This window comes from Polypterus senegalus, chromosome 9 (assembly GCF_016835505.1).
Source record: "Polypterus senegalus isolate Bchr_013 chromosome 9, ASM1683550v1, whole genome shotgun sequence".
Classification (NCBI taxonomy): domain Eukaryota; kingdom Metazoa; phylum Chordata; class Cladistia; order Polypteriformes; family Polypteridae; genus Polypterus; species Polypterus senegalus.
Window position 1 is genome coordinate 160,608,236 of NC_053162.1, and position 20,969 is coordinate 160,629,204.

The 20,969-nt window shown below is 39.3% G+C and overlaps 2 protein-coding genes and 1 non-coding gene across 3 annotated transcripts in view; all 3 read left to right on the forward strand.

Moving 5' to 3' along the window:
* The first annotated feature begins 5,734 nt into the window (after positions 1-5,734).
* On the forward strand, positions 5,735-12,379 carry LOC120535925 (heat shock cognate 71 kDa protein). Its single transcript, XM_039764116.1, has 9 exons — positions 5,735-5,847; positions 7,470-7,680; positions 7,817-8,022; positions 8,326-8,478; positions 8,797-9,352; positions 9,579-9,781; positions 10,186-10,384; positions 11,441-11,673; positions 11,909-12,379. The coding sequence occupies exons 2-9, from the start codon at positions 7,476-7,478 to the stop codon at positions 12,101-12,103; spliced, it is 1,950 nt and encodes a 649-aa protein (XP_039620050.1). The 5' UTR covers positions 5,735-5,847; positions 7,470-7,475; the 3' UTR covers positions 12,104-12,379.
* Positions 9,404-9,498, forward strand: LOC120536133. Its single transcript, XR_005635039.1, has one exon. It is a non-coding gene; the product is annotated as a small nucleolar RNA SNORD14 (small nucleolar RNA).
* A 6,238-nt stretch (positions 12,380-18,617) lies between the features above and the next one.
* The window catches only part of jhy (junctional cadherin complex regulator), a 105,134-nt gene continuing 102,782 nt past the window's right edge, over positions 18,618-20,969 (forward strand). The window contains exon 1 of the mRNA XM_039764119.1: positions 18,618-19,229. The gene's annotated coding sequence lies outside the window, so the exon portion shown is untranslated. The remainder of the gene's footprint in view (positions 19,230-20,969) is intronic.

Sequence of the window (20,969 nt, forward strand, 5' to 3'; positions counted from 1 at the left end):
ACACTAAACGGGGTAGAAACCTATAAACAACACATACTACAGAAGGGTTCCAGGTGTAAAACAAGTCCAGTGGCAAATTTAAGGCAATTTTTACAATGACAGTATGCAAAAAAAAAGTATGGTGACTCTTATACTTCTTCCATTACTAAGTTCTCACTCAGTCTCAAATGTTTTCTCTTGATAAGTATGACTAAGATAATTTATCTTTTACTGTAACAAAGATACACTATCCCTAGCAAGATTACTATGCTTCATGCAAAATTCTTTGGGGGAACGTACAAGTTGCAGAATGAGTGCCAAAGGGCAGCATTATCAACAAACAGGAAAAGGATTTCCTGTGTAGTCATTAGCAAAATAAAAATCCCTATCCAATATGTCCTGTCTATGTTATGTTGGATTAAAACCCAGGTAACTAAATATAGTAAAAGGCTGAAATAGGATAGTGTAGTCTCAGATAAACTAGAATGCTGAAAAGCCTTGTTGGACAGGACAAGACTTTGTCATAACAACTCACAACATCATGGTACAATAAATGCAGAATGTAACAGTTCCTGCCACAGGGGATGTACAAACCAGTGTGTTTCTTTGTGCCGGTCCCAAGCCCTGATAAATGGGGAGGGTTACTTCAGGAAGGGCATCCGGTGTAAAATTTTGGCAAATCAATATGCGGACAACAATACAAATTTCCATACCGGATCGGTCGAGCCCCGGGTTAACAATGACCGCCACCAGTACTGTTAGCCAACAGGGTGCTGGCGGAAATTGGGCTACTGTTGGCTGAAGACGAAGGTTTGGGAATGTGTCCGGAGGCAGGAGGAGAGGAGGAAAGTAAAGAGAGTGGAACTGAGGGTAGGAACTTTGTCTGTTGGTAGTATGAGGTAAGGCGAGAGAGAGTTAGCAGATATGATGGAGAGAAGGAAGGTTGATATATTGTGCGTGCAAGAGACTAAATGGAAGGGGAGTAAGGCCAGGTGGATTGGAGGTGGATTCAAATTGTTCTAGCATGGTGTGGATGGGAGGAAAAATGGAGTAGGGGTTATTCTGAAAGAACAGTATGTCAAGAGTGTTTTGGAGATGAAAAGAGTGTCAGACAGAGTAATGATTATGAAGCTGGGAATCGGAGGTGTGATGATGAATGTTGTTAGTGCATATGCACCGCAAGTTGGATGTGCAATGGGTGAGAAAGAAGATTTTTGGAGTGAGTTGGATGAAGTGATGAACAGTGTAACCAAGGGACAGAAAGTGGTGATTGGACCGGATTTCAATGGGCATGTTGGTGAAGGGAAAAGTGGAGACAAGGAGGTGATGGGTAGGTATGGTGTCAAGGAGAGGAATGAAGAAGGTCAGAGGATAGTGGATTTTGCCAAAAGGATTGACATGGCTGTGGTGAATATGTATTTTAAGAAGAGGGGGGAACATAGGGTTATATACAAGAGTGGAGGAAGATACACAGGTAGATTACATCCTATGCAGAAGAGTTGATCTGAAGGAGATTGAAGACTGCAAAGTGGTGGCAGGGGAAAGTGTAGTTAAGCAGCATAGGATGGTGGTCTGTAGGATGACGTTGGAGATCAAGAAGAGGACGAGAGTGAGGGCAGAGCCAAGGATCAAATGGTGGAAGTTGAAAAAGGAAGACTGCAAGGTTGAGTTTAGGGAGGAGGTGAGACAGGCACTGGGTGGCAGTGAAGAGTTACCAGACAGCTGGGAAACTACAGCAGATGTAGTAAGGGTGACAGCAAGAAGGGTGCTTGGCGTGACATCTGGAAAGAAGAAGGAGGAAAAGGAAACCTGGTGGTGGAATGAGGGAATATAGGAGAGTATACAGAGGAAGAGGATGGCAAAGAAGTGGGAAAGTCAGAGAGATGCAGAAAGTAGACAAGAGCTCTAGGAGAAAAGGAGCAAGGTGAAGAGAGAGGTGGTGAAGGCTAAAGAAAAGGCGTATGATGAGTTGTATGACAGGTTGGACACTAAGGAGGGAGAAAAGGACCTGTACTGATTGGCTAGACAGAGGGACTAAGCTGGGAAAGATGTGCAGCAGGTTAGGGTGATAAAAGATAAAGATGGAAACGTAGTCACAAGTGAGGAGAGTGTGTTGAGCAGATGGAAAGAGTACTTTGAGAGGCTGATGAATGAAGAGAACGAGAGAGAGAAGAGGTTGGATGATGTAGAAATAGTAAATCAGGAAGTGCAACGGATTAGCAAGGAGGAAGTAAAGACAGCTATGAAGAGGATGAAAAATGGAAAGGCCGTTGGTCCAGATGACATACCTATGGAAGCATGGAGGTGTTTAGGAGAGATGGCAGTGGCGTTTTTAACCAGATTGTTTAATGGAATTCTGGAAAGTGAGAGGATGCCCGAGGAGTGGAGAAGAAGTGTGCTGCTGCCGATATTTAAGAAAAAGGGGAATGTGCAGGACTGCAGTAACTACAGGGGAATAAAATTGATGAGCCACAGCATGAAGTTATGGGAAAGAGCAGTGGAAGCTAGGTTAAGAAGTGAGGTGATGATTAGTGAGCAGCAGTATGGTTTCATGCCAAGAAAGAGCACCACAGATGCAATGTTTACTTTAAGGATGTTGATGGAGAAGTTTAGAGAGGGCCAGAAGGAGTAGCATTGCCTAGAGAAAGCATATGACAAGGTGCCTTGAGAGGAGCTGTGGTATTGTATGAGGAAGTCGGGAGTGACAGAGAAGTACGTAACAGTTGAACAGGATATGTACGAGGGAAGTGTGACAGTGGTGAGGTCTGCGGTAGGAGTGACAGATGCATTCAAGTTGGAGATGGGATTATATCAGGGATCGGCTTTGATCCCTTTCTTATTTGCAATGGTGATGGACAGGTGGACAGATGAGATTAGACAGGAGACCCCATGGACTATGATATTTGCTGATGACATTGTGATCTGTAGCAATAGTAGGGAGCAGCTTGAGGAGACCCTGGAGAAGTGAAGATATGCTCTAGAGGGGAAAGGAATGAAGGTCAGTAGGAACAAGCCAGAATACATGTGTGTAAATAGAGGGAGGTCAGTGGAATGGTGAGGATGCAGGGAGTAGAGCTGGCAAAGGTGGATGAGTTTAAATACTTGGGATCAACAGTACAGAGTAATGGGGATTGTGGAAGAGAGGTCAAAAAGAGTGCAGGCAGGGTGGAATGGGCAGAGAGGAGTGTCAGGAGTAATTTGTGACAGACGGGTATCAGCAAGAGTGAAAGGGAAGGTCTACAGGACCGCAGTGAGACCAGCTATGTTATATGGGTTGGAGATGGTGGCACAGATGAGAAAGCAGGAGACAGAGCTGGAGGTGGCAGAGTTAAAGATTATACGGTCTGCATTGGGAGTGACAAGAATGAACAGGATTAGAAATGAGTACATTAGAAGGTCAGCTCAAGTTGGACGGTTGGCAGACAAAGTCAGAGAGGCGGAGATTACATTGGTTTGGACATGTGCAGAGGAGCGATGCTGAGTATATTGGAAGAAGGATGCTAAGGATAAAAGCTGCCAGGGAAGAGGAAAAGAGGAAGGCCTAAGCAAAGGTTTATGGATTTGGTGAGAGAGGACATGCAGGTGATGGGTGTAAAAGAACAAGAACAAGACGACAGAAAGATATGGAAGAAGATGATCCACTGTGGTGACCCCTAACTGGAGCAGCTGAAAGAAGAAGAAGAATGTACTGTGTTGTAATTTAGTACATACGCTGTGACAAAAGCTACAATGATTTTTGTAGCAATTGACATACTGATGTATACTGTACTTAAGTTTTCAAAATTTCTGAAGAGCACAATCCAGGCATCAATTTAATAAAGGCTAAGACCTTCCCTAGACCCAACAGCCTAGGACTTAAGTTTGAGACATTGAATGCAAACTGCATTACACTATCATTTTCAATGGAGATGTCCATTGAAGGCACAGAATAACAACCTATCACTGAGCAACATAATTTTACAGATGTTTTTATAGACCAAACAAGTTTAAAACTAAACAAAGTTTTTTTTTTTAATTTTAATGTTGGACTGCACAAACTAACTTAGGAGGTTATTGATTTTGACAACATTTTATAAATCGGTCAATACCAAATGTAGCATTTGCTGGATATGCACAATCTATGTATAACAAGTAAGTTTTCACATTCTACAGTTAAGACAAGTTTAAATGGCAAACCTACTTAATACACTATAAATTAACAAACCAAAATTGTTGTAGAGGGAAAAACACAGCATTAAAAGGGCCACAGCATTTGCAGGACATGGCACTTTAATTAACACCTACCAAAAAACAAACAAACACACATGACCATGTGCACCTGGGGTGCATCGATGGTAACAGAGCATACTGATTACTAGTTTCAATTCATGATAAATTAGTTAAAAATACAATTTGGAAGCAAATGAGCTCTAAAGATGAAAACCCTAAAAATGATACTAACAATTAATGTGGTAAATCAAATATTACAACAGTCACATTTACAGTGTCTATTTGGGGGCAGGATGTTGCCCTTTTACAAGAATATATTTTGTGAACAACACAACTAAAAAAAAATATCAAGATTTATCAACACACAGTGTGTTAAACTATTTTTTCTGAGGAAATATGTAGTTTCAGCATACTGCTTGTTTCTTTTCATACAACTCAAGGAATTGAAGTGAGTTGATCTGCAGTTCTCTGGTCAGACTGCTACCCCTGTTGGTGAAAGACGACTCGGCGTTGTTTTAAGTGTGTGATATTAATTGCAGTCGTTTTTCCCATCGTTCCAATTGGAGCCTATCGTGTTATGTCAGTCTTAGTCCTTGCAATAGCACAAGCGAGGAACCGTACGCAGCAAGTGTGCATATGAGCCACACGCTTACAGTCAGGAGCAGTGCACCATAGGGGTGAAATTTATTTTAACTAAGCATGTTATCCGCTAGAGCATATATGCTCAGTTTACATACTTCAGGATACATAAATTCGCCATCAGTAATGCTATACTACAGTATATGAAGCAGAAACTTAGAAATACGGAATGAATTTCAATGAAAAATTAACATGGAGGGATTGCAAGATAAATTACAAAAATAAAAACGTCATTAGAATGGACTGCAAAGTAACATGCAAACGCTTCACTGAGTATTGATTAAACTTAACGAATTACGACAACTAACAGTTAATTTATAATGTAATTCTAAGCATTACTACGAGTACTGCACGTCCATTGGCAGTTAACACGAGACATAGTTGATATCGGTCATTTACCCGACCAAAAAATGAAAACGTCGAAAATCAAACCCAGGCCCTTGACGTTGTGAGATGACAGGCGACAGAGATGATAAATGCACCCCAATTTTTAAATAGATTCAGTACTGCAAATACCGCAACAAGCTTTACATCGGCCCGAAAATGAACGCATGCGCATTATACAAAAAGCGTCCAGATATTTCTGGTAGCTTCTTTCAGTGTATCAATACACTATGCATATAACCAAATTTTTAAAATGTACATGATTATGTATGACCTTGTAATATATGACATTCAACCTATTCAACGGAAAAATATGCCCTTGTCTTACGAGTACAGCGTATTCACGTACTGCAAACTCCATATTTAATTTCACCAATACGTATTCTGTATTTGCCTGCCTCTGTCCCACCCCAAGTACACGCTCAACATACGTATTAGCCTCCCGCGCGCGTGCCCCGGCTACGTGCAGAGAGCCTGGCTCTTTGATTGGTTGTTTTTACCGCAAGTGCTTCTAGAAGGTTCTTAAGTTCCATAGACCGCATATATTAGCTCTTTTCCCGGGTTGTGCCATAGGACGTGGGTACTTGACTCAGGGATTGTTAGATACAAAGTGGTGCTGATACACGGGTCTAAAAGGTAGGCCGATTGTGGTTACGGTAAACGCGAAAATGTGTTAAGCTCGTTAAAGTAAATTTTTCTTCTCTAAGGTTCACAGCCAGTTTGAAGGGATTGTATTTTAAGGTTTTGTAATATGTTATAAATGAAACGATGGTACTATTCGCCATTACAGTGCATATAGTGCGAATTATCTGAGAAATAGTTGCACCTTGATTGTAATAATTATGATAAACAAGATATTTTCTTAATCGTTGATGTTTAGAGCATTGACTTAAAATCGCTGTTTTATTTTATAATGGTTTTTTAAATATATATATAATATAATTTTAATCAAGATAAAAGCATTTTAACGTTTGTAACTCAACAAAGTTATTTATTGTCAAATGTATTTTGTGACATAATGTCCCAGTCCCGATCCCCGCGGAATTTCCGTAACGATCTAGTTAGAAGCACCTTGGAAGTTTCTAGAAGTAGGCGGTTACGCAACCCGGAAATCGTTAATTTTAGCTAACGCCTGGGTTGATTCGACTGTCGAGGTAACGAGTAGCAATAAAATCGTGTGTAACGTAATGTATTGATTTTATGATTGTGTATAATAATCGCATGTATTTTTGTGATAGTACGGTTAAAGGGGAACGGTGTGTGTGTTTTTTTTTATTTTATTTAATATTGGGTCCCCACCCCACCTGCAACTGTAAACTAGCCAGGAGATAATAGTTGCTGAGAGCATTCAAGTTCTCCAATAGACTGGCGCCCTGTCCATGGTTGGTTTCAAACCAGCGCCGGTTCTGTCGTGACCATGAACTTGGTATTTTCCACAAAAGAATGGATGGGCAGGTGTCCGTCTCCCTTAATTTAAAAAGTAATTTTAAACCAAAATCTAAAGGTGGATAGGGATAGTATTTATCATTAATGATTCCAGTCTTGATGCAATCCATACGTTGATCCATCCGCATCATCGACGCAGGGATGAGTAGGAGTATATAGTTTGCCACCTTTCCAGTGTGATTTTTGCTTCTTTGTGCAGACTTATGTTTAAGCTTTAAGTGATCGTGGTCAATTAACGACCGACGCTTCAGTTTTGAATGACTGGTATGTCTGTCAAGAGTCCAGATGTCGTAGTAGATTACAAAATATTTCAGACCTTTTTAATGAATCATTGAAATAATTTCAAGAGACTATGGAGTTTGGACTGTTTGCTTTACGTGGCTATTTCTAAGTATTTAACAGCCCTTTAGATTGGAACTTTTTTTTTTTAATGTAACGACACGTTGCTTGCCGAATGAATATTACAGCTTTTGCCCCAACTTATGTTGTAACGCATAAATGTGGCATTTTAAAAACGGGATTTGAGACAGCATTTTAATCTTTTAAAGCTTTTTTTACTTGAGAGCCAACAGAATTTCAGATTGTTGGAATAGATTAAATTACTGTATGCCATTATCCACCACTCTAGCACCACCCTGTGGTGCTTTGAATTGAATCTTGCAAACCATGGATGAATTTCTTCTGTGTATACTTGTTACTGAATATTGGGCTCTTTTTGGAACAGCCATAAAAGTTTCTATAATCGAATTTTTAATGTCAGTTGAAGGTTATTTTTAATTTTTAATGTGTGTGTTTTTTTTTTTCCCCCACAGGTAAACATGTCTAAGGGACCAGCAGTTGGTATTGATTTGGGAACCACCTATTCATGTGTTGGTGTGTTCCAGCATGGCAAAGTCGAAATCATTGCCAATGACCAGGGCAATAGGACCACTCCAAGTTATGTAGCTTTTACTGACACTGAAAGGTTGATAGGAGATGCTGCCAAGAACCAAGTGGCAATGAACCCCACTAATACGGTGTTCGGTAAGTTTCTGCAAAGTTAACTTTATGTGAAGTGTGTATAATATGTGAGCAGCTTTATAACCGAGGGCAGATTTTATTAATCTGCTACTCATCCAAATTGTACAGCATTGACCTGACCCAATTTTCCTTCTCAAAGATGCCAAAAGATTGATTGGGCGAAGATTTGATGATTCAGTTGTGCAGTCTGATATGAAGCACTGGCCTTTCACAGTTGTTAGTGATTCTGGCCGACCTAAAGTTCAAGTTGAATACAAAGGAGAGACCAAAACTTTCTACCCTGAGGAAATTTCTTCGATGGTCCTAACAAAAATGAAGGAAATTGCCGAAGCTTATCTGGGGAAAGTAAGTGACCTTTTTCCTTCCAAAACTGAAAATTTTAAAGCAGCAGTAGGTGTTCTCTTCCTACCACCACTCCATTTAACTCCTTAAACATGAGCTTGCCATTAATTCATAACATTCTGAAATGAATGAAAACCTTGTGTAAAAAGTGCACTCTTAAATCAGTATAAAGATTAAAATATATAGGAATATGCTTCCTAGCCGTTAATAGACCTTTTATTCAATGGACGGCCCTGAAATAGTGATGTATAGTTTTATTTTTATATTGATTTTTTTTTTTCTCTCTCTCTCTCCCACTCCCACCAGTCTGTTAACAATGCAGTCATCACTGTGCCAGCTTACTTCAATGATTCTCAGCGTCAAGCTACCAAGGATGCAGGAACGATTTCTGGTCTAAATGTTCTACGTATCATTAATGAGCCAACGGCTGCTGCCATTGCTTATGGCTTGGATAAAAAGGTATGTTTTGGTGTGATTTCATAAATCTGATTAATTTCACTTTATATGATTTGTACTACAGAATTATATTGGATTCTGTGTGAAGCTTTCGTTGGTAGAAACGCTAGATTATTGCATGATTTCTAAGCATTAATTCCTTTAGTTTCATACACTGAGTGGTTATGTTCTTGTTTTGTGTTGGTGGTACCATTTGACTCTGGTTTTCCTATAACCTACTTTGGCACAAACTATTCTTCAAGCAGGCCTTATTTGGAGTGAATAGCTTTACCTTAAGTGCAATATAAAGTCCACATCTATTTATTTTTTTTGTGTGTGCAGGTAGGAGCTGAGAGAAATGTGCTCATTTTTGACCTTGGTGGTGGCACTTTTGATGTGTCTATATTGACCATTGAAGATGGCATCTTTGAAGTGAAATCCACTGCAGGCGATACCCACTTGGGTGGAGAAGACTTTGACAATCGTATGGTCAACCACTTCATTGCAGAGTTCAAGCGCAAGTACAAGAAGGACATTAGTGACAACAAGAGAGCCGTTCGCCGTCTCCGCACCGCTTGTGAGAGAGCAAAGCGTACCCTATCCTCTAGCACCCAGGCCAGTATTGAAATCGACTCCCTCTATGAGGGCATTGATTTCTATACCTCCATTACCAGGGCTCGTTTTGAAGAGCTCAATGCTGATCTTTTCCGTGGTACCCTGGACCCAGTAGAGAAGTCTCTGCGTGATGCCAAGCTGGATAAGGCTCAGATTCATGATATTGTGCTTGTTGGGGGCTCAACTCGCATTCCCAAAATCCAAAAGCTTTTGCAGGACTTCTTCAATGGAAAAGAGCTAAACAAGAGCATCAACCCTGATGAGGCTGTTGCATATGGAGCAGGTAATTGAATTCAGAGATATATAATAAAATATTTTTGAGTTGGCTTGAAATTCGCTATGATGAAGTTCATTCCAAAGTCATTCGTAGTTTCCACCTGAGGCTAAGGCTAAAGAAGGTAAAGTGTCCTTCCTTGGATGTCTGAGCGAGCTGGAGTTGCCTTTTAAGGCTCCGTTTTGAGTTTTTGTGGTTGCTACCACTAAAGAACTTCTTTCCTTTTTTCTTCTAGCTGTACAAGCTGCTATCTTATCTGGAGACAAGTCTGAAAATGTTCAGGACCTCCTGCTCCTGGATGTCACTCCCCTGTCACTTGGAATTGAGACTGCTGGTGGTGTCATGACTGCTCTAATTAAACGTAATACTACTATTCCAACTAAGCAGACCCAGACTTTCACTACTTACTCGGACAACCAACCTGGTGTGCTCATTCAGGTAAAATGTGGGGGTTGTGGGCAGTGACCATGTAATCGTCGTTTAATAAATGTTAACTTTGGCTTGTGTGTTTGAAACCGGTTGGAAGAGTGCTAAGAGACGGACCTGTCTTTTGTTTCAGCATATTTAAGAATATTTGTGTAATTTACCTCAAAATGGCAAATGTTGTCAATCCTATGTCTAGGTTTGAATCCTGCATTTGGGGGAAGGGATAGCGTGTGCTAGAGAAATGAACCATACATTGACCTAGATAACCTGTTTCATAACTGGTCATGCCAAATTGAACATGCACAAGTTTCACTGAACACTGACTGGGATTTTCTGTTTTGTTCTTGGTGTTGCTAGGGATAGGTTCTGGATTATGTGGGTGACTGCTTTTTGATATATTTTTAATCCCCACTTAGGTGTTTGAAGGGGAAAGAGCCATGACTAAAGACAACAACCTGTTGGGCAAGTTTGAGTTGACTGGTATTCCTCCAGCCCCCAGAGGTGTGCCTCAGATTGAAGTAACATTTGATATCGATGCCAATGGTATACTGAATGTGTCTGCAGTAGACAAGAGTACTGGCAAAGAGAACAAGATCACAATCACCAATGACAAAGGTAGGCTTGTTCTTCCACCTGTGTGGCTTAAATGTGGACTAATAACCATGTAAATGTTGTTGTAACCTTGTTTCAGAAACACTACAGGTGGAATCCTGTAATTTTATTTATGGTCCTATGAGTTTCATTACAACCATTTCTGTAGCTGCTGTGCAGTCTAAACAGTAAAACCAAGGGCAGAATAATTGGTTGTCTTCTGCAGGGTCAGGCTTGCCATGTAACTTGCTTGTCGCATGATAATTAAAACATTTTAACATTGTGCTTTTGACCTGCTCTTCCTCGCACTCTTCTGGCCTGACACAGTGGTGATTTCCCAGCAGCTGGTGGTCTAATCTGAAGAGGAGAGCTAAAGCCAGGCGACTTTTGACATGTTGCAGCGCTTTATCTCATGTGCTGAAGTAATGATTCTTATTTTGAGTGAAGTCTCATTTACTATATAAAGAAGGCAGTACAGTCTAAAACTACCTGTATTTACCTTGTCCCTCTTGCAACACTGTGCCAAGTTTGACAATACCTTAACTTGCAAAAAATTAAGCTATGTGTATGTCTTGCCAAAACTTGCGAGAGACCAGAAATTTCACAAGTAATTTTTCTTTTGATCTAACAAACAAATGGCCTGTTGCAGGGTTTCCTGGGACTTACAAAAGTAGCTCAGGATGTTGGAGGGGAGGGGGTTCCTCTTCATTATGTTTGGTCGACCCCCTTTTTTTGTGTAAGGAAAAGGTTATTGAAATATATCATTTAAAAATTGCTTAAACCATGATGTTCTGACTAAATTCAGACCAAAGTATTCAATTTTTCTGAAAATTACTTCAGCATTCGCTATAATATTTAACCTCTAAGTTAAAGTTCCCACTATGTAATCCATAATTTTAAGTAGCCCATTGATCATCATCCACAAATTTTAGAATGGTCTGCAGACCACCTTTTCACTACTAGGTTGTGGGAGGAGCCTTTTGTAACTGGTTTATTTTGTCATGACTGTTAATGGAATGTGGTACACGGTTAATTGAAAAGTTGTGCTATTTTTTATTTTGTTTAAAAATAAAAAAATAGGTCGACTAAGCAAGGAAGACATTGAACGTATGGTCCAGGAGGCAGAAAAGTACAAGGCTGAGGATGATGTTCAGCGTGAGAAAGTGTCTTCTAAGAATTCTTTGGAGTCTTACGCTTTCAACATGAAGTCCACGGTGGAAGATGAAAAACTAAAAGGCAAAATAAGTGATGATGATAAGCAGAAAATTTTGGACAAGTGCAATGAAATAATTAACTGGCTGGATAAGAACCAGGTACGTATTGGCCATACCACCTATATATCTTGAAGGGTTTTAATCATTAACTTTGATCTGAAAGCTGGCTTGAGCATTGCTTATTTTAACAAGTGGGGTGTCTTGTAGCTAACTTGTGAAAACTTGTTGAGCTTTATTGAATATCCTAGTACTGTTATATTCAGATGGCGTGTGGGTGGGTTTTTTGTGTTAACAAAAAAAAAATTAAATATTGAAATAACATCATTCTTTGCAGACTGCAGAAAAAGAGGAGTATGAACACCAGCAAAAAGAGCTGGAGAAAGTGTGTAACCCAATTATCACAAAGATGTACCAGAGTGCTGGAGGCATGCCTGGAGGAATGCCTGAAGGAATGCCTGGTGGATTCCCAGGAGCTGGGGCATCTTCTGGAGGTGGATCATCTGGACCAACCATTGAAGAAGTTGATTAACTTATTCCACTCTTACACCCTGACTACCTCTTACATTTCAAATTAAGATTCTGTACAGACATTCTGAAATAGCTTCATTCATTTTGGTCTTTGTAGCAGGAGAGCATTCTGCTGAAAACTGGAGGAAGATCCATTTTGGTAATTTTGAAGAATGTTTCATGTAATAACTGCACTTTCTAATGTATTTTAAGAAACATTTAACAGTTAATGACTTAACATGGCACTTGTTTTCTTCCTGTTCCAATGACTTTATAATAAAAGCATATTGACTAAATACTTACGCTTGTGCAATTGTTGCCCTAGGTTATTTTGCAAATGTCGGCTTGATAAAAGGGGTGTATGTGGGGTGTTGAGATTTTCTGCAAGGCTTTCCCAAAAAAAAAAAAAGTACAATGCACCCTGTGTATTAATTGGGTTATGAAGAAGAAATTGAACCTGAACCCAAAAGGGTATAGTTCCACAGATTTTTCCTCCAGTGGACACTAGAATTTGGTCTAAAATGTTAATATTTATAGTGTGTAGATGGTGCTGAAACATTTGTAATTGGAAAAGCTTGTCTTGCCACCTAAATTAACGAGAATGATGCTGTAGTTTGAATCCAGCTGTTACAATGTGCAAGGTGGCTGATACTGGGAATTTAAAGGCTCAATTGCAAGTTTTTGGGCAATAGTCTATGAATATTGGGTGCCAAGGACAGTGAATGCTGATGGTCAGTATCGCACTGTTTTGCTGTATGTAGTGCAAAGGAAATGGTGCCAGCTACACAATTGCATGCATTTAATTTTATTTAAAGGTTCACCTGTGGGATATTCTATGCCAGTAACACTTAAGTATGCTATAGAAAACTGGTTACACAAGTGACTACACTTTAAGTAGCTAAAGTGCTGTGAACAATGAGTGGTATTGGTATACCTTGGTGGTTCTGTTGGAAAAAATTAGAATTATCTATAATTTTTTTTTTTTTTTAAATCTTATCTATTAGCCGGCCAGGTTTTGAAAGGATCCTAAAGCGAACTGAATGCCAAACCCACCCACCATTTCAAATCTTTATACACATACTATATGATGTCCACTTTTGTGGGTGATTGACCTCCCCCAAGGTTATTCCTATTTTTATTGTAGAATCAACTCGGTAACAGCTAGCAGGGCAGTGCATGCATACGGGCACTGTTCGTTATCCCTACCATCTTTGCCATAAGTTCCCCTATATCTTCAGTCTGCCTCAAGAATGATTTAAGATATGAAGACTTAAGTGCCAGCTTAAGTGAAGAAATTAAAACATAAGTAATTGCAACACCAACGCTGACTTAAGTTTTATCGTGAAAAGATGCCAACAAAAGAAGCGGGCTGCTATGGTGGAGAAAAGGAGAGCTGCTCAGGGAGCAGCAAGTGCATCAACCTCTCTGCAAACAAATGCTAAATGTACTTAGGATGAAAACCTAAGAATGTCCAAGTATAGTAAGTGTGCCATTATTGGTAGTATATAATATCCATTACCCACTGACTTGAAAGAGGCTAGGATTCTTCAGGATGTGCAAGATAAGACTGTGTGCTAATGGTGAAGTAAAGGCAATTAACAGTTTGTCGTCCTCCACTTTAAGTGCACCGAACATGGCTGTTAATGGATTAGGAGTGATTGAGACACCAAGGTTGTCGGATAGGCATTTGATTTTGGTCCCGGATGATGATCGTTTGGTGCATGCCCAAAGCACATGGCCTAATGAGGCTAGGGCTCAGTTGCAAAGTTAGGTTTAATCTTGCTGTGGAAACATTTTGGACAATTTTAAATGTGCTCAAAAGATTAAGTGGAATAATGGTATGCTTTGCACATATGGAGCTAAGTGAATTATGTGCATGGCTGCCTTCCACTCAAATGTTTATTAAATGTTTGTAAAATCAAACATTTGTAAATGTTTGAATTTTTAACTTCTAATTTCCCAAAGAACCCCCTAACAAAAGTTATTCAGGTCAAGCTTGGCTGAAGCTGTGCATTAATTAGTGTATAATGGCTCCCATTAGTCTTTGACACCAGTTTTAAAGACAATTTACTAACCTGGGTTTTGCTAACTGCTGTGTTTCTGCTGGAAAAAGCCAATGATTCTGAGAATTCACGACGGGCACTTGCTGTAGTGCAGTATGCATTCTGTATCCATAAGTAATTGAGTCTACAAGGCAAGTAAGGGCCGTTAAATTCTAATTGATTGGGAATATCTTATGGTTTCTTTTGCAGTCAGTTTGGCCAGGTGTTTTACTGTACTAATCTACAAAGACAGGGTTGTGTGTTTTAAGCAGATCAACTTGATGGGCGTAATCATATAGTGTGTTTAGAGATGGAGACGTACCAGTAGCATTGGCAGTTTAGTTTTTTTTTTTATAGTGGAGTGAGTCCCTTGCTACTGCAGTGTTCTGGTGCTGCAGTCACAAAAGGATGGCTAGGAGTACATTTAAGTAGATATCATGCAGATACTCAGAAGTTTTTCTTGCTATGGCTCATGACCCATATTGGGTTGTGGACATGTTAGTAAATAATGCCCTATGTTTGTGGAGTAAAATTAGCCCAAGTTCATTCAAGCTTGCAAGCTGTGTTGAGTGCTACACTGACTATATAATATACCTTTTATTTTTGTAGTATGCAAAACAATGGTATTGATGCATCACAGGGAACTTTGTTTCTATGGCACACAAATATATACACTACTGGTAGAACTCAGGTGAAATGCAATAAATGGCCTAAAATGGTGAAAGGTTAAGAAGTAAACTACCAGAGGTGTTTAGGTTCGCAAACACTGAAAAAAGTATCAGAATATTACAAATGGGCCTGCTTCAGTGACCAACTAATAGGTTACAACCTACAGATGTTATGCAGAAATTAAAGTAAATAAAGCCTTGCAAGTTGAAGCAAACAATTTGTACAGGTGTCCAAACTTTTATTGATTACTTAAAAACCCTCTGTCTTAAAGCACAATTGGAACAGACTGTGTTAATACACCCTCTGAAGTACTACTTGGACAATATTCCTGTGATAATGGCAAGAAAATTACAATTAACAAATGAAATGAGAGCATTATTACCCTTAGAAGTGTAGGCCTTTCATTTTGAGAAATTGCCAAAAAAAAAATCCAATTGTCAGTAAGTGTGGTGTCCTACAATCCAAAGGAAATTGGAAACTGGAAGAAATTCTGATAGAAAGTAATCTGGCAGCCTCAAAGCCACCCAACCCAGAAGACAAGTTTCTGAGGGTCACCAGCTTCCGTTATGGGCGCCTCACAGCACAACAGCTTCAAGCACAGCAATAACTGTGGTTGAAAATGCACATCTCAGTTTCTACTGTGAAGTGGAGACTTTGTGCTGCAGGTTTGACAGGGTGAGTGGCAGTAAGAAAGTTGTTCCTTAAAGGACAAAATAGGGCATTGAAATAAGGACTGTGGACTACTGCAGACTGGATGAAGTCTCCTCTTCATAGTAGAAATTGATACTTGCTTTTTTTGACCACATCCTCCTTTTCTTGTTCCTTCTGCTCTTCCAAACACTTTATCAATTGCCATCCTACAGACATTTCCAAAAATTGCAAGTTTCTTCACTTTGATATTGGTATCTACTGTTACTCTGGTGTACAACTCCTTTGTAATCTCTTTACTGCTGCCCAGGTCCATCCAAGTTATAAGTCTCCTCTTCATAGTAGAAATTGATACTTGCTTTTTTTGACCACATCCTCCTTTTCTTGTTCCTTCTGCTCTTTCAAACACTTTATCAATTGCCATCCTACAGACATTTCCAAAAATTGCAAGTTTCCTCACTTTGATATTGGTATCTACTGTTACTCTGGTGTACAACTCCTTTGTAATCTCTTTACTGCTGACCATGTCCATCCAAGTTATTCCCACTCTTTTTCTATGGTACTTCATTTCAAGCATATTCAACTTAACTAGTGTGTTACTTTCTTCACAGTCCAAGACATGGATGCATATAACAACAAAGACATCACTTGTGTCTGTTATTCTCAGTATAGTCTTTACACTGATGTTCTTGCTCTTGCAAATCATGATTGAGCTAATGAAGACACTATTTGCTATTTCAATTCTCTGTTGGATTTCCTTTCTTTAATTGTTACAATATCTAAAGCACCACACAAGAGGAACTTGGAAGAATGGAGAAAGGTTTTGGAAGGGAGAAGACAGAATATACTGTATGAGGTTTAATGATTATCAGGATTCAGAAATTTGCCCTAAGGGAAAGCTGTTGAAAAGAGTGGATACATTTAAATATCTAGGATCATTGATAAGCCAAGATGGAAAATCGATGTAGAGAAAACTCTGAGTGCTGTGCAGATGGAAGAATTGGAAGAAGGTATCAGAAGTATTGTGTGACTGAAACATTAAGGCAAAGGTTTAAGGTATGGCCCTTAAGATAGTAGTATGATCAGCAAAGATGTATGAAACTAAGACATGGGCAATAAAGGGAGTGATATATGTGGAGTTACAAAAAAGGACAATAACAACGAGACAATCAGAGGTACAACAAAAGTGGGAGAGATATCTAACAAAGTAAAGGAAAGTAGGTTGATGTGGTATAGACATGTGATAAGGAGAGACAATGAATATGTGAGCAAAAAGAATAACATTAATGAAAGTACATGGGAAGAGAAAGCAAGGGAGGCCAAAGCAGATGTGGATGGATAAAGTAAAAGAAGATCTGAAGGAAAATAGCTTGACTGGAGAGGAGGTGCACTGTTGATTATGCATGTTGACCCAACATAAAAGTGGGAAAAGAAGTACTGTTATCTAAAGTTATCATTTTACCAGTGTACAGTATATGAAAATGACTACACAAGCAGGTTTTTCACCTTCTATTAATGCCTATGCTGCTTTGTTGTTACCCATTACCGTCACATTTATCTTATCCCTGTTGATGTACAGTCCAAAGTCTTTGCTAGCCTGATGGATTTCTGTCAACTATATCTACAGATCTTTCTCCTTTTCTGGCTAACAGATTTTATATCACCCACAAATTGGAGAGCCTTAATGTTCCTTTCCTGTATCACCATGCCTCCATGGTCTTCTCTAGAATTATTATAAAAAGTAATGGTGAAATTAAATCTCATTGTCTACTGCCTATTGTTGCTCTGTTCCATCTACGTACTCCTTTCTTGGTCTTCACAGCAATCACAACATTTCTGCAAACTTCTTGTTACCCCGATCAGTTTCTCTGGAGTTCCCATACTTGCAAGTGAAAGCTACAATCCTTCATGCCACACTGAGTCAATTGCCTTCCTGAAGCCAATGAAGCAGTGTTAAAGGTTTTTTGACTTGCTTAGCATTTCTTCAGCAGTTAATCCAAGCATTAACATCTTGTGTGTAGTGCTTCTGTCCTTCCTGAATGCTACCTGTTTGTTCACTTAAGTTATTTTTAAATATGTTTCTCAATCTCTCCTACAAGCAATTAAAGCTATTGTTTGGTAGTTTGAACAGTTTATCAGGTCTTCTTTATTTGGTAGTGCCACAAGGTTGTGGATTTGCACCAGCCTTTCTGCAAGTGGTCTGTTTCCCATATTTCACTAGCTATCTTCCATATTTCCTCTACTATCTGAGGCCCCCCGCCTTAAATTGTTCTTTTGGTATCTGAACAATTCCACTGCTTTTGTTATTTTTGAACTTGCTGATTACACTCTTTACTTCTGATTTCAATATTCCACCTTCACTGTTTGCTTTCTTTGGCTTGCCATCTCTTTTCTTCGTGTCTTCAAAGACATCAGTAGTTATATATGTTTGTAGCTGCATACAGCCCTTTGATGTAATTGGCCCCTGAAATAACTTACCCCCACTTTGTCCTTAATGGCTGTCATGACTGGCTTGAATTCTCACTTCAGGTTCTTAATCATCCTGAATGCATCTTGTATCTTGCAACTTCCAATAGCTTTATCTATTGTATGACACTGATGTTCAATCCACATTCACTTGCCTGATGCTGCATGTTCCTTAACCACTTTGTTCAGTTCCTTGAACACTTTTGCTTTTATTGGTTCAACTTCAATTCTCTCTTGAATGTTCTCCTATTCCCACCAAATTTAATGTTTTGCTGCATATCCAATGCTTTCTTGATTTTCTTGCTTCTTCTATTGCTGTTGTTTGTCCTTTCTTCTAGACTTAAGAGTTTTACTAATTTTCAAGCTCTCTATAACACATTTTGTCAACTCATCTTTTTTCTCTTGCAGTTTAATCCTATCATAAATCACTGCTCCTCTCCACACTTTGTTACATGTTTTCTCTTGAGCTGCATCTTGTTGCATAGCACTAGTTGATGATCAGATGCAATTTTTGCACTTGGAAAGCTTCAGCATTGTGGCATAAACTTACTGAACTTCTTTTCAACAAGGATTAAATCGATTCTTTGACTGGCTATCTGGTGACTTACGCCTTCCTGTGCCCCGGAAATTAATTTAGAAAAATGCTTTATTAATAGCGAAGGTCTTGTGAAAAATATTATTTAAAAAAAGTTATTTAGGTCAGGGTAAATAAAAATGCATTAAATGCGATTATCTTTAACCAGTTTATTACTTATCCGGTACCAGGAATCAAGTGCTATCTTGTGAGAGCGGATTCATGTTCTAATAGAGGCAATGTGGGCTCTGCCGGTCGATGATCATTTGAAGCCTTAGACAGGTTGACGGATGTCACCTCTCGTTGTCCATAGCGGATAGTCGGTATTATTCGACTTTGACGACCTGGAGGGTGGGGGGTCCAGGTGACGCCCGATACCCCTCGGTGATCGTTGTGCAATTACCTCGGACTGTCAGGAGCGCAAATCTTTTGGTGCCACTGGAGCGTGCGCACTGGACTTTCCATAAACGGTACCGACTCAGTATCACTAGAGTTCGACGACCGGTTGAGAGAGTGGGTTGGGGAGCACACCTTCAATACTAAAATCGTAACCCGAACCTGTATAATTAATATTCATCTGTTTCTTGGCATACCTGGCAGACACATTACTTGATTGAGCAGACTTGCTAGTATATTTTTCCTTACCAACATGGCGTCAATTTTGTACCGACACGCACCGGGCTGTTGTTTCCATGGCAGCGACGCTGTTTATTGAAATGCAGGGGAGAGGGACTGTTCCTGGAAAACTGGTGAGTTTTGAAGTACTTATATATTTATTTATTTCATACGATAAATCACATTCCAAAATCTGTACGTGTCCATTGATAACGGCCTTTCGTGTAGAAACTTAAAAGTGCAAGCAAAGCTCCTTGCATTTCGTTATCTAGTACTTTCCTTGTAGCAGGTGAAAATTGAGAGTTGAGGCATAAACCGACACATATTTAGCATTTTACCTGTGAAATTACGATCGGTATAAAACATTAAATAGACTATGTAAAGCAGCCAGACTGAGTTTCGAGACACTGTAGTTTCGTTCCATACGTATTCCTCGAGTTTCTGTTTTTTTTTTTAATGTTTATTACTTGCCGTGTACAGCTACATACTTTTCGGATTTCATTGCGTGCTGGCACCAGTGACAGGGGAGCACTTTGAATTCAAGTGAGAGTGGGGAGTAACTAAAACTTGTAAAAAAAGATTTAAATACTTCGAACACAAGAAATTATCACGATAAAAACAGTACGTATGAACACTTACACCTTTTGCAAATTGACCCTTTTACTTAAACAACCTTTTAGTCTCCTTCAAAATAAACTATAGATAGACAGATGAATAGAACTTTATTTTCCCCCGGTTGAAATGTGGCTTTTTGCAGAAGCTCAATAAATAAATACATAATCAGATAGACAGACAGACAGACACATACACACTATGATCTGAATGCACACTAGAATGACTGAAAAGGAAGAAAAATGAAAAGAAAATACTTCTGACTTTGCTGTCACAGTCACAGCGAGGGATTATACAGGCGTATTGCTGAGGTATAAAGGAGCCCTGGTAGCGTTTCTTGACACATTACTGCTAAATGATTTATTGACTGAAAGTCACCAGTTTTTGTGTGTCAGAGAAACGATGTGCAGCATTGTTCAAAATGACACTCAGTTTTTAGTTCTCTCCTTCGCTACTGCCTATTGTTGTATTTATGGCAAAACTGTACAGAGTGAAGAGAAAAGGAGACAGGACTGTTTCTTGTGGTACTCCAGTGTTGCACATATCCATATCAGACACACAGTTCTTGAGTCTCACAAACTGAGGGTCTGCACGACAGATAGTCCAGTATCCAGGATAACGTGTTTCATCCATCCGTATATCTCTGAGTTTACCATTGAAGAGGGATGGCTGGATGGTAATAAAGGCATTGGAGAAATCGAAAAACATAATACTCACAGTGCTGCCTGATGAGAATACTCTTACTGGAGCTGATAAATAATAACATCTTCCACTCCAGTCTATGATAAGCAATCTGCAGTGGGTCCAGGAGGTCTACCACAAAAGGACTAATATAGTCCAGGACCATCTTCTCATAGGCCTTCATGGTGTGAGACATAAGTGCCACTGGTTTGTAGTCATTAGTTGAAGGGCACCTGCCTCCTTTGGAGCATGTAAAATGTTGCTTCTTATTTTTTCTTTCCGAAAGTATAAGATAATGCAAGTAGGAGTTTTTGAGGAAGAACACTAGCTTACAAAAAAAAAATAAAAATAGAACATTACTGTGTTGTATAGTATGTTATTTATGTCATGGGTTTCATTGATATCAACTATTGAAACAAAACAGTCAGAAGACCTATCAGTTGCTTCTCAGTCTTCATTATGTATTTTTTAAATGATAATCATTTTTTTTATTGTTAAACTGAGTACTTGTCCTATTTCAGTATTTAATTTTGTGGAAACGTAGTTGTACTTTGACATTTTCATGACTTGGCTGGAGTTCA

Bases quoted from the DNA above. Each gene is read 5' to 3' on its own strand.
- LOC120535925 (XM_039764116.1), top strand. From the start codon at position 7,476: ATGTCTAAGGGACCAGCAGTTGGTATTGATTTGGGAACCACCTATTCA. The intron at 10,385-11,440 runs GTAGGCTTGTTC...ATAAAAAAATAG, and splicing joins CACAATCACCAATGACAAAG to GTCGACTAAGCAAGGAAGAC. The intron at 11,674-11,908 runs GTACGTATTGGC...CATTCTTTGCAG, and splicing joins ACTGGCTGGATAAGAACCAG to ACTGCAGAAAAAGAGGAGTA.